The 23,365-nt window shown below is 31.4% G+C and overlaps 3 protein-coding genes across 4 annotated transcripts in view; 1 reads left to right on the top strand and 2 right to left on the bottom strand.

Moving 5' to 3' along the window:
• Positions 1-3,696: 3,696 nt before the first annotated feature.
• Positions 3,697-9,580, bottom strand: LOC108733755 (proclotting enzyme). The gene is made up of 7 exons (XM_018465053.2): positions 9,577-9,580; positions 7,258-8,146; positions 6,395-6,738; positions 5,596-5,788; positions 5,009-5,286; positions 4,048-4,187; positions 3,697-3,888 (listed from the first exon to the last, which is right to left on the bottom strand). Exons 1-7 carry the CDS (start codon positions 9,578-9,580, stop codon positions 3,730-3,732), a joined length of 2,007 nt encoding a protein of 668 aa, XP_018320555.1. The 3' UTR covers positions 3,697-3,729.
• Positions 9,581-10,453: 873 nt separating this feature from the next.
• LOC108733838 (alpha-taxilin) lies at positions 10,454-13,247 on the bottom strand. Of its 2 annotated transcripts, none has more exons than XM_018465171.1 (3): positions 12,970-13,247; positions 12,070-12,431; positions 10,454-11,959 (listed from the first exon to the last, which is right to left on the bottom strand). In XM_018465171.1, the coding sequence occupies exons 2-3, from the start codon at positions 12,415-12,417 to the stop codon at positions 10,625-10,627; spliced, it is 1,683 nt and encodes a 560-aa protein (XP_018320673.1). In that variant the 5' UTR covers positions 12,418-12,431; positions 12,970-13,247; the 3' UTR covers positions 10,454-10,624. The 2 variants fall into 2 exon arrangements, with proteins under 2 accessions (XP_018320673.1, XP_018320674.1); XM_018465172.1 differs by lacking the exon at positions 12,970-13,247 and adding an exon at positions 12,741-12,899.
• Positions 13,248-16,151: 2,904 nt separating this feature from the next.
• The window catches only part of LOC108733807 (prostaglandin E2 receptor EP3 subtype), a 31,651-nt gene continuing 24,437 nt past the window's right edge, over positions 16,152-23,365 (top strand). Inside the window, exon 1 of the mRNA XM_018465126.1 lies at positions 16,152-16,983. Within this exon, the coding sequence (XP_018320628.1) occupies positions 16,603-16,983 (381 nt within the window). The 5' untranslated portion in view covers positions 16,152-16,602. The remainder of the gene's footprint in view (positions 16,984-23,365) is intronic.

The following is a 23,365-nucleotide window of genomic DNA, read 5'->3' as shown; positions in this document are numbered from 1 at the left end:
AGATCCTTAACCCTATACAGATAGTCATGAAAACATATTATTTGAATGTTAATTATTAATATATCTATCAAAATATATGTGAAATTAAAAGCAAATGCATTAGATAATGATATTTTCATACTTATTCAAAATTCATATTAACAAAAATTTGCAGGACTATCTGGAATGTCTTAAGAATTTTTACGGTGATACGAGGAAACATTTTACACTTTTTAGCCCTTTTTGAAAATATACTACATATGTTTAGAAATAATTTTTATTTACATCATTATTTTCAGCTTTCCAATTTTGTGTGAGTGAAATTTTTTAACTCAATTTGAAGTCGCATACTCATTGGGAAATTAGTTTAAAATCAATTGCAAAATTGGTATCAAACAAGAAAATGAATTAATTGTCTATTGAGATCTAGATCTGGGTTATGTGTAAAAATTCAAGTCTCCAGCTCATCGAAAAGTTAGTTGCAAAATTTATACCAAATAGACAGTCAGACGAGAATGCGAGAAAACTTCCCGATAAGTTAGAGACTTTAATATATACAAGCATATCCAAGAAATGGATGGCAATGCAGCATTAACTCACTTTCATGTCTAACTGTTTTGTATAAATTTTGCAATTGGCTGTAGATTAACTTCCCGAAAAGTTCATCATCATCATCATAAGGTCGTCAGTCCTAAGACTGGTTGGACACGTACCTTCACTCTTTCTTAACCTGAGCTAAACTTCGCATTTCCCTAAAACTAGCACAACCTACATCCTTAACTATTTGCGAACAGTAATCTAATCTAGGTCTACCTTTACCCCTCTAACTCCTGTTTCTGCCTCTAATATGTCTCTGACTAGACCTTCATGTCCCGAAAAGCTAGACTTGAATTTTTCAAAAAAGCTCAGAACTGGATGAAAATGTGATATTAACGTGTTTTTTGATTAACTGCCTATTTGATACAAATTTTGCAATTGGTTTTAAACTGACTATCCATTTCTAGGCGATTGATCTATAAAAATTCAAGTCTCTAGCTCATCGGGAATTCAGTTTAAAATCAATTGCAAAATTTGTATGAAACAGATAGTAAAAGAAGAAAGCGATTTAAAAATACATTGCTATTCAGTTCTAGGCGATTGATGTATAAAAATTCAAGTCTCTAGCTCATCGGAAAGTCAGTTTAGAATCAAATGCAAAATTTTTACCAAACAGAGGGTCAGAAAATAAGAAACCATTCTTATTCAATTTTAGGCTATGCATGTATAAAAACTGAAGTCTCTAGCTCATCAAAATCAATCGTAAAATTTGAACCACACAGAGAAACATGCAGACAGATAAATAGACACAAATGCAAGTTAATAAAAACTTGGTTAAAAATAATAACAATTTAAAAACGATCAAAAATGTCAAGGAGTTTATCTATTTTCGTGTGAGATTGTTTTCGAGGACACCCTATATATTTGTAGAACTTCGTGTTTTGTACGTATTAGGTATTTATTACCCTATCGGATACATAACCTTTCGTGAATTAATCATACAATAAAATGGACGGTAAAGGTAGGGGTAGTAATTCTTGAATTATCTATTAGACTTTAATAATTAATTAAAAGCGCAGGTGTACAAATATGTATCTACAAATGCAACTGCTCTTGTTCATTTAATAACTACAACGAGCACTTAATTCTCTAAGAATGTGCCTGCTTCTCGAACAATTAATATGCATTATTCTCGTTACAACCCCTTTATTAGACATATTTAGATTAATTATTCATTTTAAAGTAAACCGTTTTTCTCTTGTCAAATAACAATTAAAAATAGATATGATTTAGAATGCAGTTACTAAATTTTCCCCAACCAATACCAATGAATGAAAGTTATATATGACACGTTTCACCCTACAATTGCTTTAATTTCTTCTATATTTGATTTCGTATTTTTGAATTTTGATTACATTTACTCAATAATAAGTTAGAAATTACCAACATAACCTTAAATTTTGTATTAAGTAAATCATAATTACAACATTCTATCTGTTATTATTTCCATTTTAATAATTATATTGTAAAGTGTTTAACAAATATTTGTTAATAATAACGTATAACTTACATTGCAAGCATTTTGCAGTTTGGTGTTTCAACCTGATTGCGAATATCGCAAAAATTATAAATAACAATGTACGCAAACAGACATACTTAAATATATTAATTATCAAAAATACCAATGTTTTCTGTTACCTGGCAGTTAATATCATATTTAAATAATTACTTCTTCTTCTAAACACTTCACTCTATTTTGCAAACATAACGTTCGACAACTGAAAACCAAGTAGATACCTACTGCTCGAGTCATACAGAAGTACTACTCATGAAAAGTTTTTTAATTTTAAATAACTATTATTGGAGTCAAACAGGAAACTAGCAGGGTACAACTATCGACATTAAATAACAAAAAAATAATAATTTCTTTGTTTTTAACCCATTTGATATATGCAATACAAACTTTCACAACTGTTCTTCATAACCGAAGCGGATGACTATTTCTCCAAAAAATCACTTTATATTTACTGAAGACTTCATTAATGAAACATTTCCATAAGTTTCTAATTTCGATAAGTTCGTTACTTCCATATTGGTTCGCCATAACCGAGTAGGTACGTTATAACGGATGACCATTTTTTTTAACTCCACAAAATCACTTCGTATTTACTGAAGGGTCTTCATCAATGAAACATTTGCATAAGTTTCTAATTTCAATAAGTTCGTTACAGCCGAAGATAAGATCGCACTTTCGCACTTGTTCGTCATAACCGAGTACGTTATAACGGACGACTGTATTTTTTTAAACTCTAGAAAATTACTTTATATTTACTGAAGACTTCATCAATGAAACATTTGCATAAGTTTCTAATTTCGATAAGTTCGTTACTTCCATATTGATTCGTCATAACCGAGTACGCTATAACGGATAACTATATTTTTTTTAAATTCCAGAAAATCACTTTATATTTACTAAAAAGTCTTCATCAATGAAACATCTGTGTAAGTTTCTAATTTCAATAAGTTCGTTACAGTCGAAGATAATATCGCATTTTCGCACCTGTTCGTCATAACCGAGTACGTTATAACGGATGACTATAGATATTATTTTGAACTCTAGAAAATCACCTTATATTTACTGAAAAGTCTTCATCAATGAAATATCTGTATAAGTTTCTAAGTTCGATAAGTTCGTTACAGCTGAAGATAATGTGATACTTCTACACTGGTTCGCCATAACCGAGTACGTTATAACGAATGACTATATTTTTTTGAACCCCAGAAAATAACTTCATATTTACTGAAATCTTCATTAATGAAACATTTGCATAAGTTTCTGATTCCGATAAGTTCGTTACTTCCATATTGGTTCGTCATAACCGAGTACGCTATAACGGATGACTATATTTTTTTTGAACTCCAGAAAATCACATTATATTTACTGAAAAGTCTTCATCAATGAAACATCTGCATAAGATTCTAAGTTTGATAAGTTCGTTACAGCTGAAAATAATGTGACACTTCTACACTTGTTCGTCATAACCGAGTACGTTATAACGAATGACTATATTTTTTTGAACCCCAGAANGATGTAAATTAAGCGTAATATCCAGTAAGTAGGGACTTTGTATGAAAATGAAATAGAGATATATTTAATTCAGCCTTTGCAATAAAGTCCAATTATTTATTTTTTAATTATCGTTATATAATGGCTCAGTCTTTTATATTTTCATTTATCCAGTCTAAGTACTCTGTTACCCTCGTGTAGACTCCAGGGTACCCGGGTTCCCCACATTTATTACCAAATGAAACTACCCCCACTTGTATCCAACGCGCATTCCGCTGTAACATCAAAGGACCCCCTGAATCCCCCTGAAATAAAACCAAATGTTTCGTATAACTGCAATTTAAATTTCAACGCGCCCGAAAAAGTAAATCTACCTCAAATGCTTTCTGGGATTATATAAAGATTTATTTTTCTCATTTGAGGTACAGAGCCTTTTAGAAAGGAAGAAAACAAAATTTACTTACTTGACATGCATCGGTGCCCCCTCGAGAGTACCCTGCGCATATAAAATTAGATGTAATTGGCTGGAAATATGCCTGGTCGCAATCTTCATTTCTCCAAATTGGAAGAATTGCTTGTCTTTGAACAGTACTCTCCTTACCACCTGTAAAAGCGAATAATAACTTGCCAATTATACGCAGATGTACAGGGTGGACTCAGGTAAAGACGGTTGGAAATGAGGAGGTACAAGAAAGAGGATGAGGGCATGGAATAACCAATAAGAAATAGATAAGATAGATTAGTAAGACACCTTCTCAGAAATGAAAAGCTAGTTAAAGACATATTAGAAGTAAATCTAGATTAGATTACTGTGCACAAATAGTTAAGGATGTATACTTCGTTTAGTTTCTGTAGCGATGTGACCTTCACTTTGACCGGCGTAAAGTAGAAAAGAACAGCACTAGGCCAGAAAAGAAAGAAGACAACTCTCGGTCAAACTCTTAACCGGTAAGGAGCGTATAATTCGTACAGTACTGCACGGAAAAATTGACCATTTTATCCACTACAATAGCATTGCTCAAATGTGCTGTTATTAGTACCATTTACTAGTGAAAATGTCAACGAGATGATTATTTATATTTGAAGACATATTAAAGGCTTTAACGCTTGTTTTCGACTCGCTCTACTATTCATGACTGAACAAAACTTTTGGCAGGTACTGTATGAAAAGGAATGTTTAATGAACAAGAGTCGAGAGTATAATGAGCTTTTTCTCCCTACCTACGATTTTGCCAGCGCGCATCCAAGACAATGGAAAGGGCACATCGCTAGAGAAAGTAAATGAAGTATAGGATTGACTCAGGATATAAAGAATGAGAAGTGAGTGTCTAATTAGTCTTTAGACTGATAACCCTATGATGATAATCATTCAAGGGTAATATGGTAATATCATTAATTAACTGTGTCTTGTTTTATTGAGCATACCATAATAGGTAGTTCCCCATCCTACGACGGTGGTTCTTTGTCCAGCGAACGATTCTTTTCGTAATTGGGGTGGTGGTAAACACAATGGTATAACGTATCGCGACCTTCTGGCCTGTCTATCCAATACGAATATGGCTATGTCATTGTAGAAACCGATTCTACTGAACTGGGGATGCGTTTTTACTTCTTTTACTTTGAAAGTTACAGGTGCTGACGGCTCATCAGTTCTTTTCAAATCAATATCTCCCAACCTTATCGTAAATTGTCGAGCTGGAAAACTATATAGATTTGTTTGAAAATATTTTTTGAGAAATCGTACGTCTCGTTTTATCCCAGACAAGAATTATAACGTCTAACATGATAAAGAGGGTGTTATTGACAGCGATGTTCAGGTTTCTGCATTTGCACCCTGTCAATTTGTTTCTGAACGACGTTTCGTCCTCGTTCAGATAACAGCTCTTCTGTCTCAGGCTCTCAGATCATCCATCTACTTCGGAAGAGCCTTAAAGACATCCAGTTTATAATTCGAGAACGAAACGCCGGTAACAGGCAATTTGACGCGGTGCAAACCCAAAATTATCACTCACGGTCTTTGCTGAGAGTCTCTGGTACAATGGGCTGCCGAAAGCACATGTTTCGCAGTTATTAGAGAGCCACCGCACCAAAATTCCGTTCTTTTATTACCATGAAGAAATATCGCCGCCATCCACGGCCATCTTCCAGGAAGCGCTTCTTCACCACCAACTACTCTAAACTTCGCCGATTGTGACTGACCACAATCTAAAATAATGCTACTGTTTACTGCAATCTTCATTATAATTCCAGTAAGATTGAGAACGTAGGTATTTTTGTTATCCAAATGTGTCTGGCGTAAATTGAATTTGATCGATAATAGGAACGCACTCGGGGCGAATTAGTTTGATTTTCAAAGTTTGTATTTGACTAACCGTAAGTAAATTTCACCCGATTTACATTGGAACGTTGTTTATTAGTGGTTTGTTTGTTACATCAAATATTCAGTAGAATGGAGCAATAAAGTGACCACAAAGTTAATAGCTCGATACTGAAATTTCAATCGTCCGCAGCGGTTAATATTGCACTTATCTGTACGCCATACTAAACGTATAATTACGATATTATCATCGATTACCAAATGGTTTTTAACACGTACAGAGTATCAATTAATTCAAAACGAATACACAGGGTGATCACTGTCCAAATTAAAATCATATTAGGTTCCATCCACTCAAAATAAAACTATTAACTCAGTTTGTTGAATCGTTTGAAAATGGTACTTGTGGTACCGAAAATATAATGACTCGTTCTTGATTACAAATAAAGTAATATCTTGGCAAATATTAGTTTCATTTTTATCAGTATACTGACCTTTTGGATCTATAACGTTTCCATTCAAAGAAAGAAGAGGTTTTGTGCTGTTTCCTATTAGAACTGAAGAAGGTTTTAAAACAGTAGAAGATGAGATTAAAGTTGAGGCAGTAGTTTGTGCGACGTTTTCGGAATTTACGATTGTAGAATTTTGCGATATAATTGGATTGTTTGTTGTGGTACTTGTGGTAGTGGTAGTTGTAGTTTGAATAATAGATTCGATTTTGTCGATTGAACGGGGACAACAAACACCGGGAACAAAAAGACTTTTAAAGCAGATAGATTCCCGTAAAATTCGTAAGTTCAGAAGCAATTGCGGGCACACGCTCAGGTCATCGCAGTACCTGAAAGCGAACAAACAATAACTTGCACCAGAACAAAGCAAATAATGCAGCAAAGGAAAGCTTTTCCTAATTAATACACTCTTCAGATTTTCGGAGTGGTAAAAACAACAACGAATCAAAATTTGGATAACGTTGTTAAAAATCATTCAATATGTAATTGTACCTGATATAATTTAATAATGACTTATTGAGTAAAGCGCACGGAACAAAATACAGTTAGCTAACATTACGTACCTACGACAGGTGATTATTAAAAAAGAAATAAATTAGTTATTAAATTAACTGTACATCTACTACACAATAAACATTCGCCAACTGCGACATTTCTTTGGTTATTAGGGCGTAGAACAAAGTAAAAAAGCATCTCTAGGTCAATGGCATTGACCTTATCTTTAGTGTAATAAAGTTACAGTGACTTAACACTGGCTATTCAATTCTTTAGGACCGGACTACCGAATAATTTACTAGCTGTAAATTCACTGGCGGTTAATTGGAAATATTCTCTACTAAATTTCATACCCAGGAAGATTTTCGGGAGTTGTACATATCCTGAGATCCTTTTCTGGTGGTGGAGTACTAGGTGCATTATTAGTAATTTTAAGTCCGCCTACATTTGGAAGTACAAAGGGTGCAATGGTATCGGTAACATTGGGCCCAAGAACATTTTTGCTTATCGTGTATATAGCAGTTGGGACTTCGTCACTTGGTGTTTCAATTCCGGAAGTCATATTAACCAAAAACCTTCCGACTGTGTTTAAAGCTCCCAAAGTTTCAGAAATTCGAAGCAGGGTCTGTGGTTTAAAATGACGTCCGCTCCCTGCATTATTTGGATTTTTATTTACTGTAGTATCCGTTCCAATCGATGGTGTATCGTCCTCTTTTCTGTTCGAAGCAACGAAAGTAACAGGACTTTCTCCAGTTAAAAGGGTATTGTGATTTTTATCTGGAGGATAAATTACCCTTACAAAATTATTTGGTCTATGAGCAAAATTCAAAGTGTTTCCTGGACTTTCTTTTGGAAACGGATAACTTATTAGATGTTGGGGTCTGGGAAGTCGTTGGGGATTAAAATTAAGCACTTTTTCCTCTCTGTTAACGCTTGTGCTTGTGGTAGATTCTATTTCATCTGGTATGATTTCTCCAGTGAGTTGACCTCCTTGATCATCATCAGGTCTTTGGATTGATTCAAACTCATTCAATTTGGAAGTTTCAAAAGGTGTTTCCGAAATTCTGGGAAATCTTTGGGGCGTATCCAAGAAATTAATGGGCTTAAAACTACTAAGATTTTCTTTATCATCGGTTGGCTTATCTTGACTATCGTCAGGAAAAATCGACCGATGTTCTGGACTAAATGGAGCTTGAAGGGAATCTTTTTCCCTCCTTATCCATTTCGGTTCATCGTCTTGATCTGTTCTCCGGTTATACGAGTTCTCAAATCCATTTGAGTTGGGCAACAGAAAGAAAATACTAGTCCATCCCCCTATACAACAATAAAGCAATCCTACTACATAATATTTTAAAATAATCCCTATATAAACACAAACATAAACATGTTTCATAAATGATTCTAAATGTTGCGTAAAAGTTCAAGGTATGATTAAAGAAAGAAACGTTTGTTGAATGTCAAATTTACTATAGGTTCGGTCAGTATACCTACTTTCACTTGCTTTCGATGGACAATCCGCGTTTATGTAATGGGGTTTCCCCTGATTCAACACTCGACCGAGATGATTTTAGAAATTAGTAGACATTCGACAAAGACCGGCCAACCATTTTATCTTTCTATGTACAATATTGTTACTCAATTAATATGCGTAATGTTGTATCCGGAAATTCCAAACGAAATTTAAAAAAAGAACTTCTAAAGGATTTCTAGATGTAATTGCTTAAACTCGTTGAGATTAATGTAATGGAGCAGATAAGACAAACTAACTAAATATTCCTTTTAATGTCAATATTTGCCGTACACGAAATCCATTTCATTTTTAATTAGGCGCTCGAAAATACTCTAAAAAGTTCCGCTGTTGCATTTAAATTTTTAGTAGTAAGTAAAAGCAAACAAAATACTTATAAATAATGCATATTTCGTACTTGTTATTAGTTATTCGTACACGTGTTAAGTAATTATAGAAAAAAACTTAATGAAAGCTGGATTTATAAAAGTGATAAGAATAGTTAAAATTAAATGCATAAGTACCTACCTATTAATAATGATTTAGTATAATATAAAAAAGAAAAAAATGTAAAATCAAATATTTATAAATTGATACTGAAAAATATATACTTAGTGGCAATTTAAACTATTTCTTGAAAGAACGCTGACATTTTTTGGAAAAGTACATAGATAAAAAACAAGCACAATATTATAGATGTGAATATTTACCTAAAAAGTTTATCCAAAAGTGCATTGTGCAGCTAGAAGTTTTAACACCGCACTAAACACTTACTAAAGGACTTGTAGAAGTAAAGTTGACCTGAATTTTCTCGTAACGTCTCCAAAGAAAGTGACTGTTATTCCTCTGCCCCTTCTTAAAATTTCTCCCACGTGCACAACATAACTTTTTACTTTCATTATGATAAAATTTCACTTATACTTATAGGTATCCGGCTGAGATAGAAACAATAAAACATTGCCGAAAATATGCACTTACTTATAGATACAAACTCTGATATAAACAGCTTTTAACACTCGCATATAATCGTCAAGAAAATAATTAAGAGCAATACTGAAGGAGTAAATTGTTAAGGAAATCGACCTGCTAACCGTAATTTAAAATTTGTAATTACCGCTTTCATCTAACTACGTGATTTTATTAAATTAAATCGGTTATTAAGTACCCATGTACATTTACTAGAGTGTAGCCGCTCAGAGATATGTACCAATAATTGAAATAAATAATTTATTGTAAGCTAGATACATACAAATAGTTGGTTGCTTTTATCATTTGTAGGATAATTAAATTAATTTACCGTATTTGATTATAATTATCTTTAAATATGATACGTACAATAACTTTTTGTACGACATTTAACTAAAAGATTCAGAATTCTAAATTTCACTGCAAGTTGTGTCGGTTTCTTTCTAGAAATATGTTCCGTATATTCAAAAATTGCGCGGTTTTTGGAAATCGGTACTCTTCGTTTCCTCCTTTCTTGATAGGGGACGCTCTTAGCCGACAGCTTTTCGTGAAAGCTTTGTATTATTTTAAAACAAATGAGGTTTCTTAGGCAACCAACATTGCATATTTTGCGATTTAAGGCTAATATGGGTAAAATAATTCTCACTTAAATATTTACGATTTTTTAATAGATTTACTTTAATAATCATACTAATTAATGCGTCGTATATGTGAAAATAACTTTTTAATATAATTAGTATCACAAATATTCATTTAAGTCTTATTACTGAATAATATATCTCCACTCTTTACCTGATGTATGAAATTAAACAGCAATATTTGAATTGTGAAAAAAAAAATACGTATTTATGATTTAGTGCAAACGTAAAAAGAAGCTAATTATTATTTAGAATATTTATAAGTAGTAAATATTTAATGAAAACTAATAACGAGCAAATAAGATCACTAATAATGAGTTAACACTTCTTTTTGTCATTTTTGCGTTTAATAAAATGTTGTAAGGTACGCTGCATTTTTTTCTCATAACAATTTTGTGTTATTAAAATGTTTAATACGATGAAACAAAGAAACGATAGTTCAGTAAAACACATTTTATTTGCGACTTAATCAAATGTTATAAATATTTAAAAAATTAGTATTAGAGCCATTAAATGTTGATGTAAAAAAGGAACGTGGTATTCAAAATTTTGACTATTTCGACTGATAATACAAATGGAAACTAAAAACAATAATTAAAATAGAATTTGCTATGTGGTCTCTCCTTCTGGATTTCTATTTTCTTCAGTAACACTATCTATAATTGACAACGCTGCAGAAGTAGAGTCACAAGTGCCATTTTCTGTTGTGGAAGGATCATTACTGTCTACTGTCATGCTGGATTGACTTTCATCAATGGAAGGACTTACAGTATCCTCTTTTGTTATAACAGTTGATTCTTTAGATGCAGAGGATTCTGCAGAATGATCAGTATTACTTTCAGATACTAAACATCCATTTGAAATAACTTCTTCATCATCAGTCTTAACATTAGACTCACTTTCTATAACATTCTGAATGCTGTTATCTTTATTATCTTCTATATTTTCTTTCTTATTCTCGTTAATAGTCAAATCGTTGAGGCTATTTTCTATTGAGGTTGTACTTTCTTCTGTTAATTTTGCTTCTGTAACATCAACAGAACTTTCTGTAGCCGGTAATGAATTATTTTCTTTTATTTCCTCGTCATTTCCTGAACTACTAACTACTGATTTTGCTTGTATTGAATAAAAATGCTCTTGAAGAACTTTAAGATTATTTTTGAGATGCTCAAGTTCAATTTCCTTTTTAGTCTTTCTTGGAGAGCTAGCTGGCTCTTCAACACATTTTTGGGAAACTGGCTCTATTCCATTTAATTTAAGGAGTTTAATGTAGGAAGAACGGTCTGTTTGTAGTTGTCTACACAATTTTTGTAATTGTTCTAATTTTCTTTCTAAATTGTCAATTTTGGTGTCTTGGGACTGTTTTGTTGCTGTAAGTTCTATAACGCATTGTGCATTCTTTTGCCAGCGTTGTTTGAACATTTTACATTCTTTCTCTAAAGTTGCAATTTGTTTAGTCATCTTAAACATTTCAGATTTACAATTGTCAAATACTTCGTTACTTCTAGATATTGTTGATTCAAATTCTTTATAATTTCCTGAGTAAACCTGAAGATTTTCCTCGAGACTTTTTATGTTTTCTTGCAACTTTACACAATTTTCTTCACTTTTCTTCAGATTACTTTGGAGTATTTCTCTTTCCTTACTCCACATTTCTCGTTCAGCCTTTAACTCCAATTCAGCTTTTGCTACTGTTGCTTCTGATAATTGTCTCTCTAATTCAAGTTGTTTTTCTACCCGAGCAAGTTGTTCTTTGCGTTTATTAAACTGCTCACAAAGAGCCTGTATTTTGTTTGCCATGTCTTTGTTATCATCACGAAGCTTTATATTTTTCTCACTGTTTTCCTGTACCATATTTGAAACTTCTGAGAGCGTATTTTGGAATTTAAGTGCCACTTCTTTGCGTCTTTCTTCTTCCTCACGAATTTTAGCCAAATTTTCTTCCTATAAAGATAAAAACAATGTCAACTGTCCATCTTACGTAGTATCAATCAAACTACCAATTATATACAAAAATAACATATCTTAATATTTAGAAGGAATGTTTTACACACCTTTATTAATTTATTTTGTTTCTGAAGCTCTCTACATAAACTTTCCATGCGTGCTTTAGCCAAAACAAGTTTGCCCTGCTCTGACTGAAGTTGATCTCGTTCTCTTTGTAGGACAGTCATTCTTTTGTCACTTAATGCTGTATTGTTTTGAAGAGCTCTGAATTCATCATACAAATCGCTATATTTCTTTATCAAAACACGAACTTTCTCACCATCTTCTAAATTACCAATTTCTTTCATGATATTTTCAATAGCCCTGTGGTCTCTTCTTCTCTGCTTATCTTCCCTTTTTTTCTTAATATTAGCTGTGTTATTTGGGGGTGTAATGTCTTTTTTTACTTCTTCCATGATGCTGATTTAATCTAAAGAAGAGAAAGGAAACACATTTTTTAACATTTAATATCAATTTCATGAAAAACAAAATATAACCCCGTTTACATTAAAAATTCTTGTCTATCTAATAATATATTCTCATATAGAATTCATAAGTTTTTGAAAAATTAAGGAGTTGTTAATTCAAAATAAATATTCGTGAATAATTATTAGATAAAAATAGTTAATATTATATAAGGTTAAAGTTTGGAAAACATTGAACAAATACGAGAGTAATAAAAAATAGTCCTTTACATTCTTAAAAAATGATTAACATAATAAAATCAATAAATACTTACATGAATTTAATGCAAATTACAATTAAAGTATGAAATTTTCCAGAAATAAACAACACTTGACATTATACTTTAATTACAGTATTGTAGTGCCATCTATGATACTATTCAGGTATAAACCGATCTTTTTGATAATCATCGAAACCCATTTAAGGCAACTTTTTTTTTAATTTGCGACATTATTTAATTTATGATTTAATTCTATTTCTGTTATAACTAAAAAGTACGTTACCTTTATATGTTCTTGGTTTTTATGAGTTATACATAAATCTTCAATATTACGTTGGAATTTCAACGTGTCTGGGTCAGATAAAAATAGTTAATTAAAATTGTAAGTCGCAGTATTGTAATCAGATTACTCAATTTTTAAACTATAAAAACTATTACACTTATAAAAACAATAATTGTAATAACTGATACTGGAAGAGAAGCACACTATTTGTAAAAGCCTAGTTAATAGGGTGAAGTAGAAAAATGTTAAGGTCCTTATTCACATTAGCTTCGCTGCAAATCTGGATCGGTACTAGATATAAATAGAAATATTTTGGAAGCCAAGTGGTTCTGTCTGTATCTATCTTTAGAGCAGAAAAGGATATGAAATTATTTCACTCCAATAACCACGATATGCAATTTTTGTTTATTAACTTATTGTTATTGCAAAAATCTTTTTAATATGCTAACAGTAGGTTTCTATTTCTTTATAAGATTCCATAGGTAAAACAATAGGTATAAGTGTATAAGCGAATTACGCATGTTTGGTAACTTAAAAAAGGAGAGGTATAGATATACAGTTACCAAAATGTTGTACAATTTTTTACTTGCTAAAGTGCTAAAGTTAGTTACCTATTTTGGAATACATAAATGCGTAGAACAGTAAATTTAAAGTGCTTGGATTGACTGAAATTGAGTAAAATACCTGAAATAAATGCGTTCCTATCGTTTTCAACGAATTACTAAAAAATATTATATAAGCATTACGAAACTTGGATATAAACAGGTTGATAAAAATCATAAGCCGGAAGATTTTTAAAATATTAGACGCATCGGTCTGGCATGCGTCCAGGCTTGTTAAAAACTCGCCACGGAAATGCCGAAGCACCTGATTGACAAAAAACAAAAATTTGTCTTCTGTTTGGCGAACATAAAATAAAAATATTTTCAAATTGAACTATAAAAAGTTTAGCAAGGGTTCAAATTAATTGCAAATAAATTATTCAATCAGTCTATTTGTAAATGCGCAGTGCATAATTTGTTTTGTGTAATTCAATAGGAGTACATTGTACAGAGGTATGCGCAAAAATAATAATAATCTGCGGTAAATAATGATTAATTATTTTAAACGTGGTTGTGTCTGATTAACATTGTAATCACAAAATAGCTCGCAAATAGGCGTTACTTCGGTCTTACCTATACGATTCGTTTAGCAAAGGCAATCTTTTGTTACTTCAAGTTGTATAACGTGACTAAACTAGATTTATTCGTGGCATAGTTATTAGGCATCGAATGCATTTATCACAAAATAATTTCACTGCAGTGGCTACTTAGGAAACAAGAAATAAAACAAAGTAAAAAAAAAAAGCTTTGTCGCTACACATTAGTAGCCGTTTTGCGTGAGTTTGATTACAAAGAGAGATATGTGTACAATTCCATAAATACACATTAAATATTTAATTATGAAACAATTTAAGATAAAAGAGATTATTAAATAGGCTGTCGATGAGTGTGAAGCAGTCTATGAGCTTTTGGCTTTTTGGGGACCCAGATAATCTTTAAAAAAAAAGGAATTAAAAATTCTACCAAAAAGTAAAGTAATCATGAATCTGTTATGAAAAGAACCTTATTATATGCATAAACTTAAGCATACAATAAATAATTATAAAAAATAATAAGCAGAATTTATTCAAAAATAGTACGAAGGCAGATCTATTAGAAATGGGGTATCAAAATGAAAATGGGCATATGAATCTTTCCATTTCTGCTGGTGAAATGCATTAAAACGTTTATGGTGTTATCAATTTTTATCATTTTCATCAAGGGACATGAGGGGTTGATTTGCTCCTGCAACGGGGTCATTATTTATGTAACTATTTTTGTTACTCTTCCCCGTTAACTAATATTTTTCGGAATAATTACTTATCAACAGATGATAGGGTTATTAAATTTGTTGAATCGTACGTTTATTAGAAGATTATCCGGTAAGAGGGGTGTATATTCAATATCGACTACCTACACGTTATCAGAAAGCCAGTAGTTTTTTATGAACTTGAACATATTGCATTTTTATTTCCATGTAATCGGAAGATACATAATGTAAACCGCTATCGTTCAATTTTATTGTTAAAAACAAGTGTTATCGAAATTTGTTGATGATGTCCAACGAAAATCTGTTATAATCTTTGTATAAAATGTTTATTATGTTTATATATTACGTAGATAAAAGTAGAACGAGGAAGATAACATTCGATTATTATTACCGTTTTAAGGAGATTGTTGACAACATCCATTTACATTTTTAAATGAGTATGTATGAGGATTCATAGAAACGATTATGAAGTCCTTTTAGTCAGTGCTGGACTTACGCGTAGGCCCAGGTTTAGGACGGAAAAATTTTAGGGATGCGAAATATTTGACCTGGCTTTAATCAACAATCTACTATCATCCCTTGGATGTTGAAATTAGAAAACTTTCTCGTTATTCTCTTTTGTATTTTGTGTGTAGCCTTGTTTTATCGTACGTAAGGTGATTTATGGCTATTTTGAAATAATTATTAATGAATGCTTGTATCGTAATCAGTAGTTTTACTATAATTACTACTAGAAGACAGTCGAACCTAAATCCGACCTTGCTTCCAGTTTTGAAACAAGGAAGTCAGTATCATTTTTTTTTTGAACTGACTCAAAATACGCTGATAAACCGATAAAGTTAATGGATTCTAATGAAGGACACCCTGTATATGAATGCATTAAATTCGTAGCGGCCATTGAAAGAAAAATTAGAAGTTATTTATGGCGGTTTTAAATGTTATTTTTATCAAGATATGATTTTGAGATCTAAAAATAGTTAAGGACAAATCGTAATAGGGTCACATTTAAAAATAAATAATTAAATTATAACATTATAGTGTAATACTGAAAAAAGTTTGTTTTCTGGACAAGAAGTTCTTTTGTTGTTATAAAAAAAAAAACACATTAAATGCAATGTTTACCATGATGGTTTAAAAATGCATACTTGGAAAATCGGTAAACAAAAATTAAAAACATTTCCTGGTAGCTTTCGCCTGGTAGGAGTTTAGAATAACGAACTTTTAACAGAATAACTCTAATCATATTACTTATTACAAGTTTTGCTAGTCAAGTAATTAGATTGAATAGTTCATAATGAAGTTCTATGTCCTAATGTGCGTGGCCAGAAATAATTATGGAATTCATAACACCTAATTAAAATTAGTAGCACGTGGACTTCAGTACGTTCTATTAAATGTGAAGAATAATATAAAGAGACAATAGCAAGTCTAAAAGCGATTCCCTATAGCCCGTTAATAGAATATCAATGGCTACTTGATCGAAATGATTTTCTTCTGTTGAATGAGATAATTGAGTAGGTATACTAATACTAAACTAAAAAAATACTTGCGCATATCGAAGTCGTTTGGAACGACATGGGTAACAGAATCATCAGACCCAAATGAAGTGTCCAACTTGTCGGCCGATGGACACACGGGGAAAAGTTCTGGCGTAAACAACGACAAAATGTGTGATAACAGTGTGTACACAAGAATAATAAATAATTAACAGTTAATGATAATGTCGAAGAACAATAAGAAACTCTCAATAAGTGGAGAGAGAGATCAGTGAAGTGATTCGTAATGGACCAGAGTGACGAGTTCGAGACCGACCCTTTCCATCCGTCTGCTAATATGACATCGTTAAGGCAATTGGTCATTTTTTTTTCGTTCGTAATAGGAGCTGCCGGAAATATTGCGGCCCTTTGGATACTTCACAAATCGGCAAAAACAAGAAACAGCAAACATGTTCTCATGTTGCGATGTTTGGCTACGAACGATTTAGTTGCACAAATTGGAATGTTAACGCTTATCCATTTGGATAAATATCGTGTATTACCGCTATATTGGGCTTGCGTGCTTTACGTATGTTTGCGAGCTTTTGGATTAAGTTCTGGATGTGTTGCATTCGTAATGGCCATTGAGCGGTGGTTAGCCCTTACAAGACCCTTTCTATATCAAAAGGTGAGAACATTCATAAAAAAAAAAAACAAAAATCGTTTATTTAAATATCATATCTCGCCTTCTTATTGGATTTTAAAAACTTTCAAAAAACTATTTATGGTTTATATACATAATTATTAAAACTACATGGTTACAATAGCATCATTTGTTCATTCTATTTTTTTAGTGATTACCTTTTTTTTGTGATATTCATTACCCACTGGAATTAAATTTAAACTAAATGAATATTTTCCCAAATTCTTCACTTTTATTTCTTGTTGTTTAAATCTTTTTAACGTTTAATNATGAATTGTGCACTTTTTGTTTACTATAACATATAATAATATAAACTATTTTCTAGACTTTACTAGTAAAACTTTTTTGAAACATGATAAAGCATTTTTTCTTTATTTACGCTTAAATTAAATAGACCTTTTTGTGTATTAATTAGTCGGCATTACACGTTAATTAATATTCACCTGTCGGCACTGATGAAGTGCAACAATAAAATCGTTAGAAAACTGGAGAAGTAAATAAACAAACAAAGCAATAAAGTTTCAACTAAGGAGCCAAGAATATAAGTGCCGTATCAGTTAAAAGATGTAATCGCTAAACAATTTAAATGATTTTATTAACTTTAAGTGCATGCAAAAGTTTACTGAACTAATGTCTGACTCAATTCAATTAAATTATGGCCTCAGTTATTATTAAATTAAAATTGAAACAATAGGTTTACCGTTCCTTCTTTGATGTAGGTAATAAAACATTAACAGCAATTGTATATCCACTTGCAGGTACCTATTTTTATTCGTTTAGCAGAAAATTGAGACTCTTTTCGACTTGTTTATTTAATCTATAATTAGTACATAAATTTTTTAAAGCGTAAGTCCTGTATGAACGTAATACATTTATTGCGTTTAATATTACTGCCACCCTGTATATTTACGTAACATTTTTATGATCTACTTATTCCCAAATAGGTTTAATAATAAGCGTATATAAGGACTGACTAAACAAATTTAGGTAATTTACCTTAAAATGGATTTATTTATGTCACGTGAAGCTAATAACATTATCTACTGGCAACATTAACTTTAACATTATTTTTTCATGCTAACAAAGTGTGTCTTTACCAACAGAACTGTGGCCATTTAAATTCGAAAAGACAAATATAAAATATAATGTATACTCTTAATGAAAGCTTTATTTTCACCAAATGTTATTTTCATCTTTGATGGCTTAATTATTAAATCAAAAAAGTATTAGAAGGAGTATCTTAATAATAAAAAGAAATACAAAACAATGATGCACTCTTGAAAATGCCAGACTAGCCGGAAACAATTGTCAAGTGGTTAAATATATTAGCAGTTTTCATGAAAAATGAAATTTATACACACGTAAATAGATCTATGTATATTAGTAAACATGCATCGAAAATACAAAGAGGTGATAGATTTACTTCATTTTAGTTGTCATAAATAAAAAATTGCATAGTTTGCCAAACCCCTGTAAAAAACATAGGTATCTAATACCTGAAGGTGTGATTCATATTTTTTAATACCGTTTACAAATGAAAAGTTAATTTTAGTTTAAACGTTGTATTTTTTTATAGTCCTTTATTTGTTTTTCTTTTATGTTACCATGTTGTAGTGATTTGAATTTTTATAGGTATGAAACTAAATAAATGTCCAAGTTTCATTAAAGTCATCACCATATTATTTTTAATTTATTTGAATTGCAAACGCGTATATCTAAAACTAAGGTGTCTACAATTTATCAAAGAAAATAATACATACCTTAATATTATGTACTGTACTTCGTAAACAAATTTCGTTATATAGTTACTACTGTTTATTCTTATTGTTAGTTGGGCGAAGACTTTTATTGTTTACTGACAAGGTTAACGGCTGTAATAAAGCCGGAAAGTATTGTCTATTTCGCTCAGTTCTTACAGTCTAACTAAAAAAACAAGTTTCATTTACATATATGTGACTGCTATAAATATGGATAATCTTTTTATTTATTTAAACATTTCGATTTTGGATAATGATTCTATATCTAATTAAGATAATACAGGTATTAATAATAATGATCTTAATACGAGTTTCAAATTATAGGACATTATCTAATACTCCTACTAGGTAATTAATAATAAGTTTCACTGTATCGCCGGTAAACTTCTTGTGGAATATTTTTTAAATAAGTGTAAATAAAAAAAATCTTTCTAATGCCTTAAAAAAAATTTGAAGCTCTACAATATCGTTTCGATTGATTTTCAAAGTATATACATACATACAAATAATATAATCATCATCACCGCAATTAGAAATTCGAAAAAGATTGTTAAAGGTGTATGCTTAGAGCGCGGCGTTGTACGGGTGCGAAACATGGACAGTGGGCGCGGCGGAAAAGGTTAAAAGCCTTCGAAATGTGGTGTTACAGGCGAATGATGAGGATACCATGGACAGAGAAGCTTAGAAATGAAGAGATATTAGAAAGAATAGGAGAACAGAGGAAGTCAATAAGAAATAGGCGAGATAGGTTTTGGTAGGATACCTTCTCAGGCATGAAGGTCTAGTCAGAGATATATTAGAGGCAGAAATGGGATTTAGGAGGGGTAGAAGTAGACCTATGTTAGAATTGTTCGCAAATAGTTAAGGATGCGGGTTGTTCTAGTTTTAGGGAAATGCGAAGATTAGCTCAGTATAGGAAAGAGTGGAGGTACGTGTCCAACCAGTCTTAGGACTGACGACCTTATGATGACATCACAACAAGGTCTTCAGCGCGAAGACTTCACATTAGTCGCAAACAATTTATATCTCTAATTATTTGTGAACACTCATCTAATCTAGGTCTACATCTCTTAATTGCTGCTTCTGCTTCTATAATATGTTTCTAACACGTCCTACTTCTTATTGACTCCCACTGTTTTCAATACCTTCTTATTTTCTTGCATACCAGTATTTTTGCTTTATTTTTATTAATTTATTTTATTTAAGCTATTTTCAAGTCCTTCTTGCTAACTTTTTACCCCTGTGTGCCTATTCCTAAAGCTGCCCTGTCTTTTCTACAATGTGCTTCAATTTCTATAACCTGTTTGTTGCTCTTTATTACAAACTGTACGCCATTTGTCTACCCCTATATCTCATCTCTTCATCTTTTAGCATTTTTAACATCTTTTCCTATTTACGAATGTAAGAGTGGCCAGAATCTAGATTTATGAATTGTGCACTTTTTGTTTACTATAACATATAATAATATAAACTATTTTCTAGACTTTACTAGTAAAACTTTTTTGAAACATGATAAAGCATTTTTTCTTTATTTACGCTTAAATTAAATAGACCTTTTTGTGTATTAATTAGTCGGCATTACACGTTAATTAATATTCACCTGTCGGCACTGATGAAGTGCAACAATAAAATCGTTAGAAAACTGGAGAAGTAAATAAACAAACAAAGCAATAAAGTTTCAACTAAGGAGCCAAGAATATAAGTGCCGTATCAGTTAAAAGATGTAATCGCTAAACAATTTAAATGATTTTATTAACTTTAAGTGCATGCAAAAGTTTACTGAACTAATGTCTGACTCAATTCAATTAAATTATGGCCTCAGTTATTATTAAATTAAAATTGAAACAATAGGTTTACCGTTCCTTCTTTGATGTAGGTAATAAAACATTAACAGCAATTGTATATCCACTTGCAGGTACCTATTTTTATTCGTTTAGCAGAAAATTGAGACTCTTTTCGACTTGTTTATTTAATCTATAATTAGTACATAAATTTTTTAAAGCGTAAGTGCTGTATGAACGTAATACATTTATTGCGTTTAATATTACTGCCACCCTGTATATTTACGTAACATTTTTATGATCTACTTATTCCCAAATAGGTTTAATAATAAGCGTATATAAGGACTGACTAAACAAATTTAGGTAATTTACCTTAAAATGGATTTATTTATGTCACGTGAAGCTAATAACATTATCTACTGGCAACATTAACTTTAACATTATTTTTTCATGCTAACAAAGTGTGTCTTTACCAACAGAACTGTGGCCATTTAAATTCGAAAAGACAAATATAAAATATAATGTATACTCTTAATGAAAGCTTTATTTTCACCAAATATTATTTTCATCTTTGATGGCTTAATTATTAAATCAAAAAAGTATGCATCACCTGCTTATAAATTAGTATTAACGAATGAAATATTTTTTTACTTATATACAAAACATTGCCTACCTTAGACCTGGGCCCTTTTTTAGATTGTTAGATCACATCTGTGAAAAATAAATTCTAGTGATTTACACTTATATTGAAAGAAGTGCATCACAATTTTAGATATAGAACGCTCAGTTCTGTTAATAAAAAAGTTTCAAAAATGAAGTGCATACTTTATTTANGTTCAAAAATATATATGTCATATATATATAGACATAATAGCACTTTAAAATTCCTTTACTGTCAATCCTAAGACTTATATACATTTATAAATAAAAGCTGTGTAAAATTTGACGGAAACTTCATCCTTCTTTACTTACCAATCCTTTAATTACGAAAATTTTCAGTTAACATTTATATTGGGACGTAATAAATTAAAGATAATTTTAATGCTTTCAACGAACATTTATTGTAAAATAAAATATGTATTCTTATTCGATAGGTACATCAATACAGAATGTCCACAAGTATTACTAATTTACGTTTGTTATAGTTAACATACATCAGGTAGAAGACAATTACGCACCTGTAAAACACTTTAGATGATTACGAGACGCCATTTGTGTATACATATGCATTTATACATGCAGGTATATATTTTTAAAATATACTGTATATATCCAGTGCCCCCTTGCGGAAAATAGTGTGATTAATATATTAGGTTGTGCGAAAAAAACTCGATACTTTTTTTTTCTTGCTCTCCGCTCAAAATATCGTAAAATATGTCTAAACAAATATCCTGTTAGAAGCGGAACTCATAATTTCAATTTTAAGAGGTCCATCATCGAATCTGAAATTTTACCGTTTAAAAAACACAGAAAAATGATTTTTTTACCGTATTTATTCTTGNTCGTTTCATATGCATGCTGAAGATGCTTTGAATTTTAATTTTTTCATTCTACATATTAAAAAAATAACAAAATCAAATTAATTCTACACAGGTTTGAAGATAAGCCAAGCAAAGAATACAAAACAGTATGGAAAATCGGTTCACAATTTCATTTTTTTGTTTCTGTTGTTATTAAAATTACACCAGTCGATAGAAGGAGAATTTCATAATCAATACATAAATACTTCAGGCAAGGAGTTTATCATAATTAAGTTTCTTATTAGTGCAAAAATTAATGGCGACGACCAAAATGTCCCAGATACATAAAGATTGTATTTCTGAATAATTTATGGGTAATTCTCTAGATCATTGTATAACATGATCTTCTTCATACATAATCAAATATTTATAGTTGAGGTTCATCGACCAACTAATCAACACCTTAAAAATTAACGAACAGTTACTGTGGCATATTTAAAAAGGAAAATGGAAAATGATCTTAGTAGAAATTAAACTTCTATCTCATATTGATTGAATGATGCTTTTTCGAATTCATTGTTATTTACAATAATTATTACTGTTGTTCTTTCTTTTTTTTTTATTCCTAAACAAACTGCCGGATAGATTTTATAGATTAAATACTAAAAATGAACTGATATAGATGAATAGCAAAAGTCGTCAATTATCCGGTACTGTCGGTTGCCCGGCGCCATTGTCCGGTACCAGGCCGGATCTTAAACAAACTGCCGGATATATTTCATAGATTAAATGCTAAAAATGAACTGATATGGATGAATAGCAAAAGTCGTCTATTATCCGGTACTGTCGGTTGCCCGGCGCCATTGTCCGGTACCAGGCCGGATCTTAAACAAACTGCCGGATATATTTCATAGATTAAATGCTAAAAATGAACTGATATGGATGAATAGCAAAAGTCGTCTATTATCCGGTACTGTCGGTTGCCCGGCGCCATTGTCCGGTACCAGGCCGGATCTTAAACAAACTGCCGGATATATTTCATAGATTAAATGCTAAAAATGAACTGATATGGATGAATAGCAAAAGTCGTCTATTATCCGGTACTGTCGGTTGCCCGGCGCCATTGTCCGGTACCAGGCCGGATCTTAAACAAACTGCCGGATATATTTCATAGATTAAATGCTAAAAATGAACTGATATGGATGAATAGCAAAAGTCGTCTATTATCCGGTACTGTCGGTTGCCCGGCGCCATTGTCCGGTACCAGGCCGGATCTTAAACAAACTGCCGGATATATTTCATAGATTAAATGCTAAAAATGAACTGATATGGATGAATAGCAAAAGTCGTCTATTATCCGGTACTGTCG

This window comes from Agrilus planipennis, unplaced genomic scaffold, assembly GCF_000699045.2.
Source record: "Agrilus planipennis isolate EAB-ADULT unplaced genomic scaffold, Apla_2.0 scaffold11, whole genome shotgun sequence".
Lineage (NCBI taxonomy): Eukaryota > Metazoa > Arthropoda > Insecta > Coleoptera > Buprestidae > Agrilus > Agrilus planipennis.
Note: the sequence above shows the minus strand (reverse complement) of the source record. Positions and strands in the feature narration are given on the sequence as shown.

What these genes read in the sequence shown, in the direction of transcription:
- LOC108733755 (XM_018465053.2), bottom strand. An exon ending in AAACGTTATAGATCCAAAAG is followed by an intron (nt 5,789 to 6,394) that starts GTCAGTATACTG and finishes GCATTATTTTAG; the next exon opens with ATTGTGGTCAGTCACAATCG. An exon ending in ATGGGGAACTACCTATTATG is followed by an intron (nt 4,188 to 5,008) that starts GTATGCTCAATA and finishes TCGCTTTTACAG; the next exon opens with GTGGTAAGGAGAGTACTGTT.
- LOC108733838 (XM_018465171.1), bottom strand. Translation starts at nt 12,417, where the DNA reads ATGGAAGAAGTAAAAAAAGACATTACACCCCCAAATAACACAGCTAAT. An exon ending in AACAAAATAAATTAATAAAG is followed by an intron (nt 11,960 to 12,069) that starts GTGTGTAAAACA and finishes TTATCTTTATAG; the next exon opens with GAAGAAAATTTGGCTAAAAT.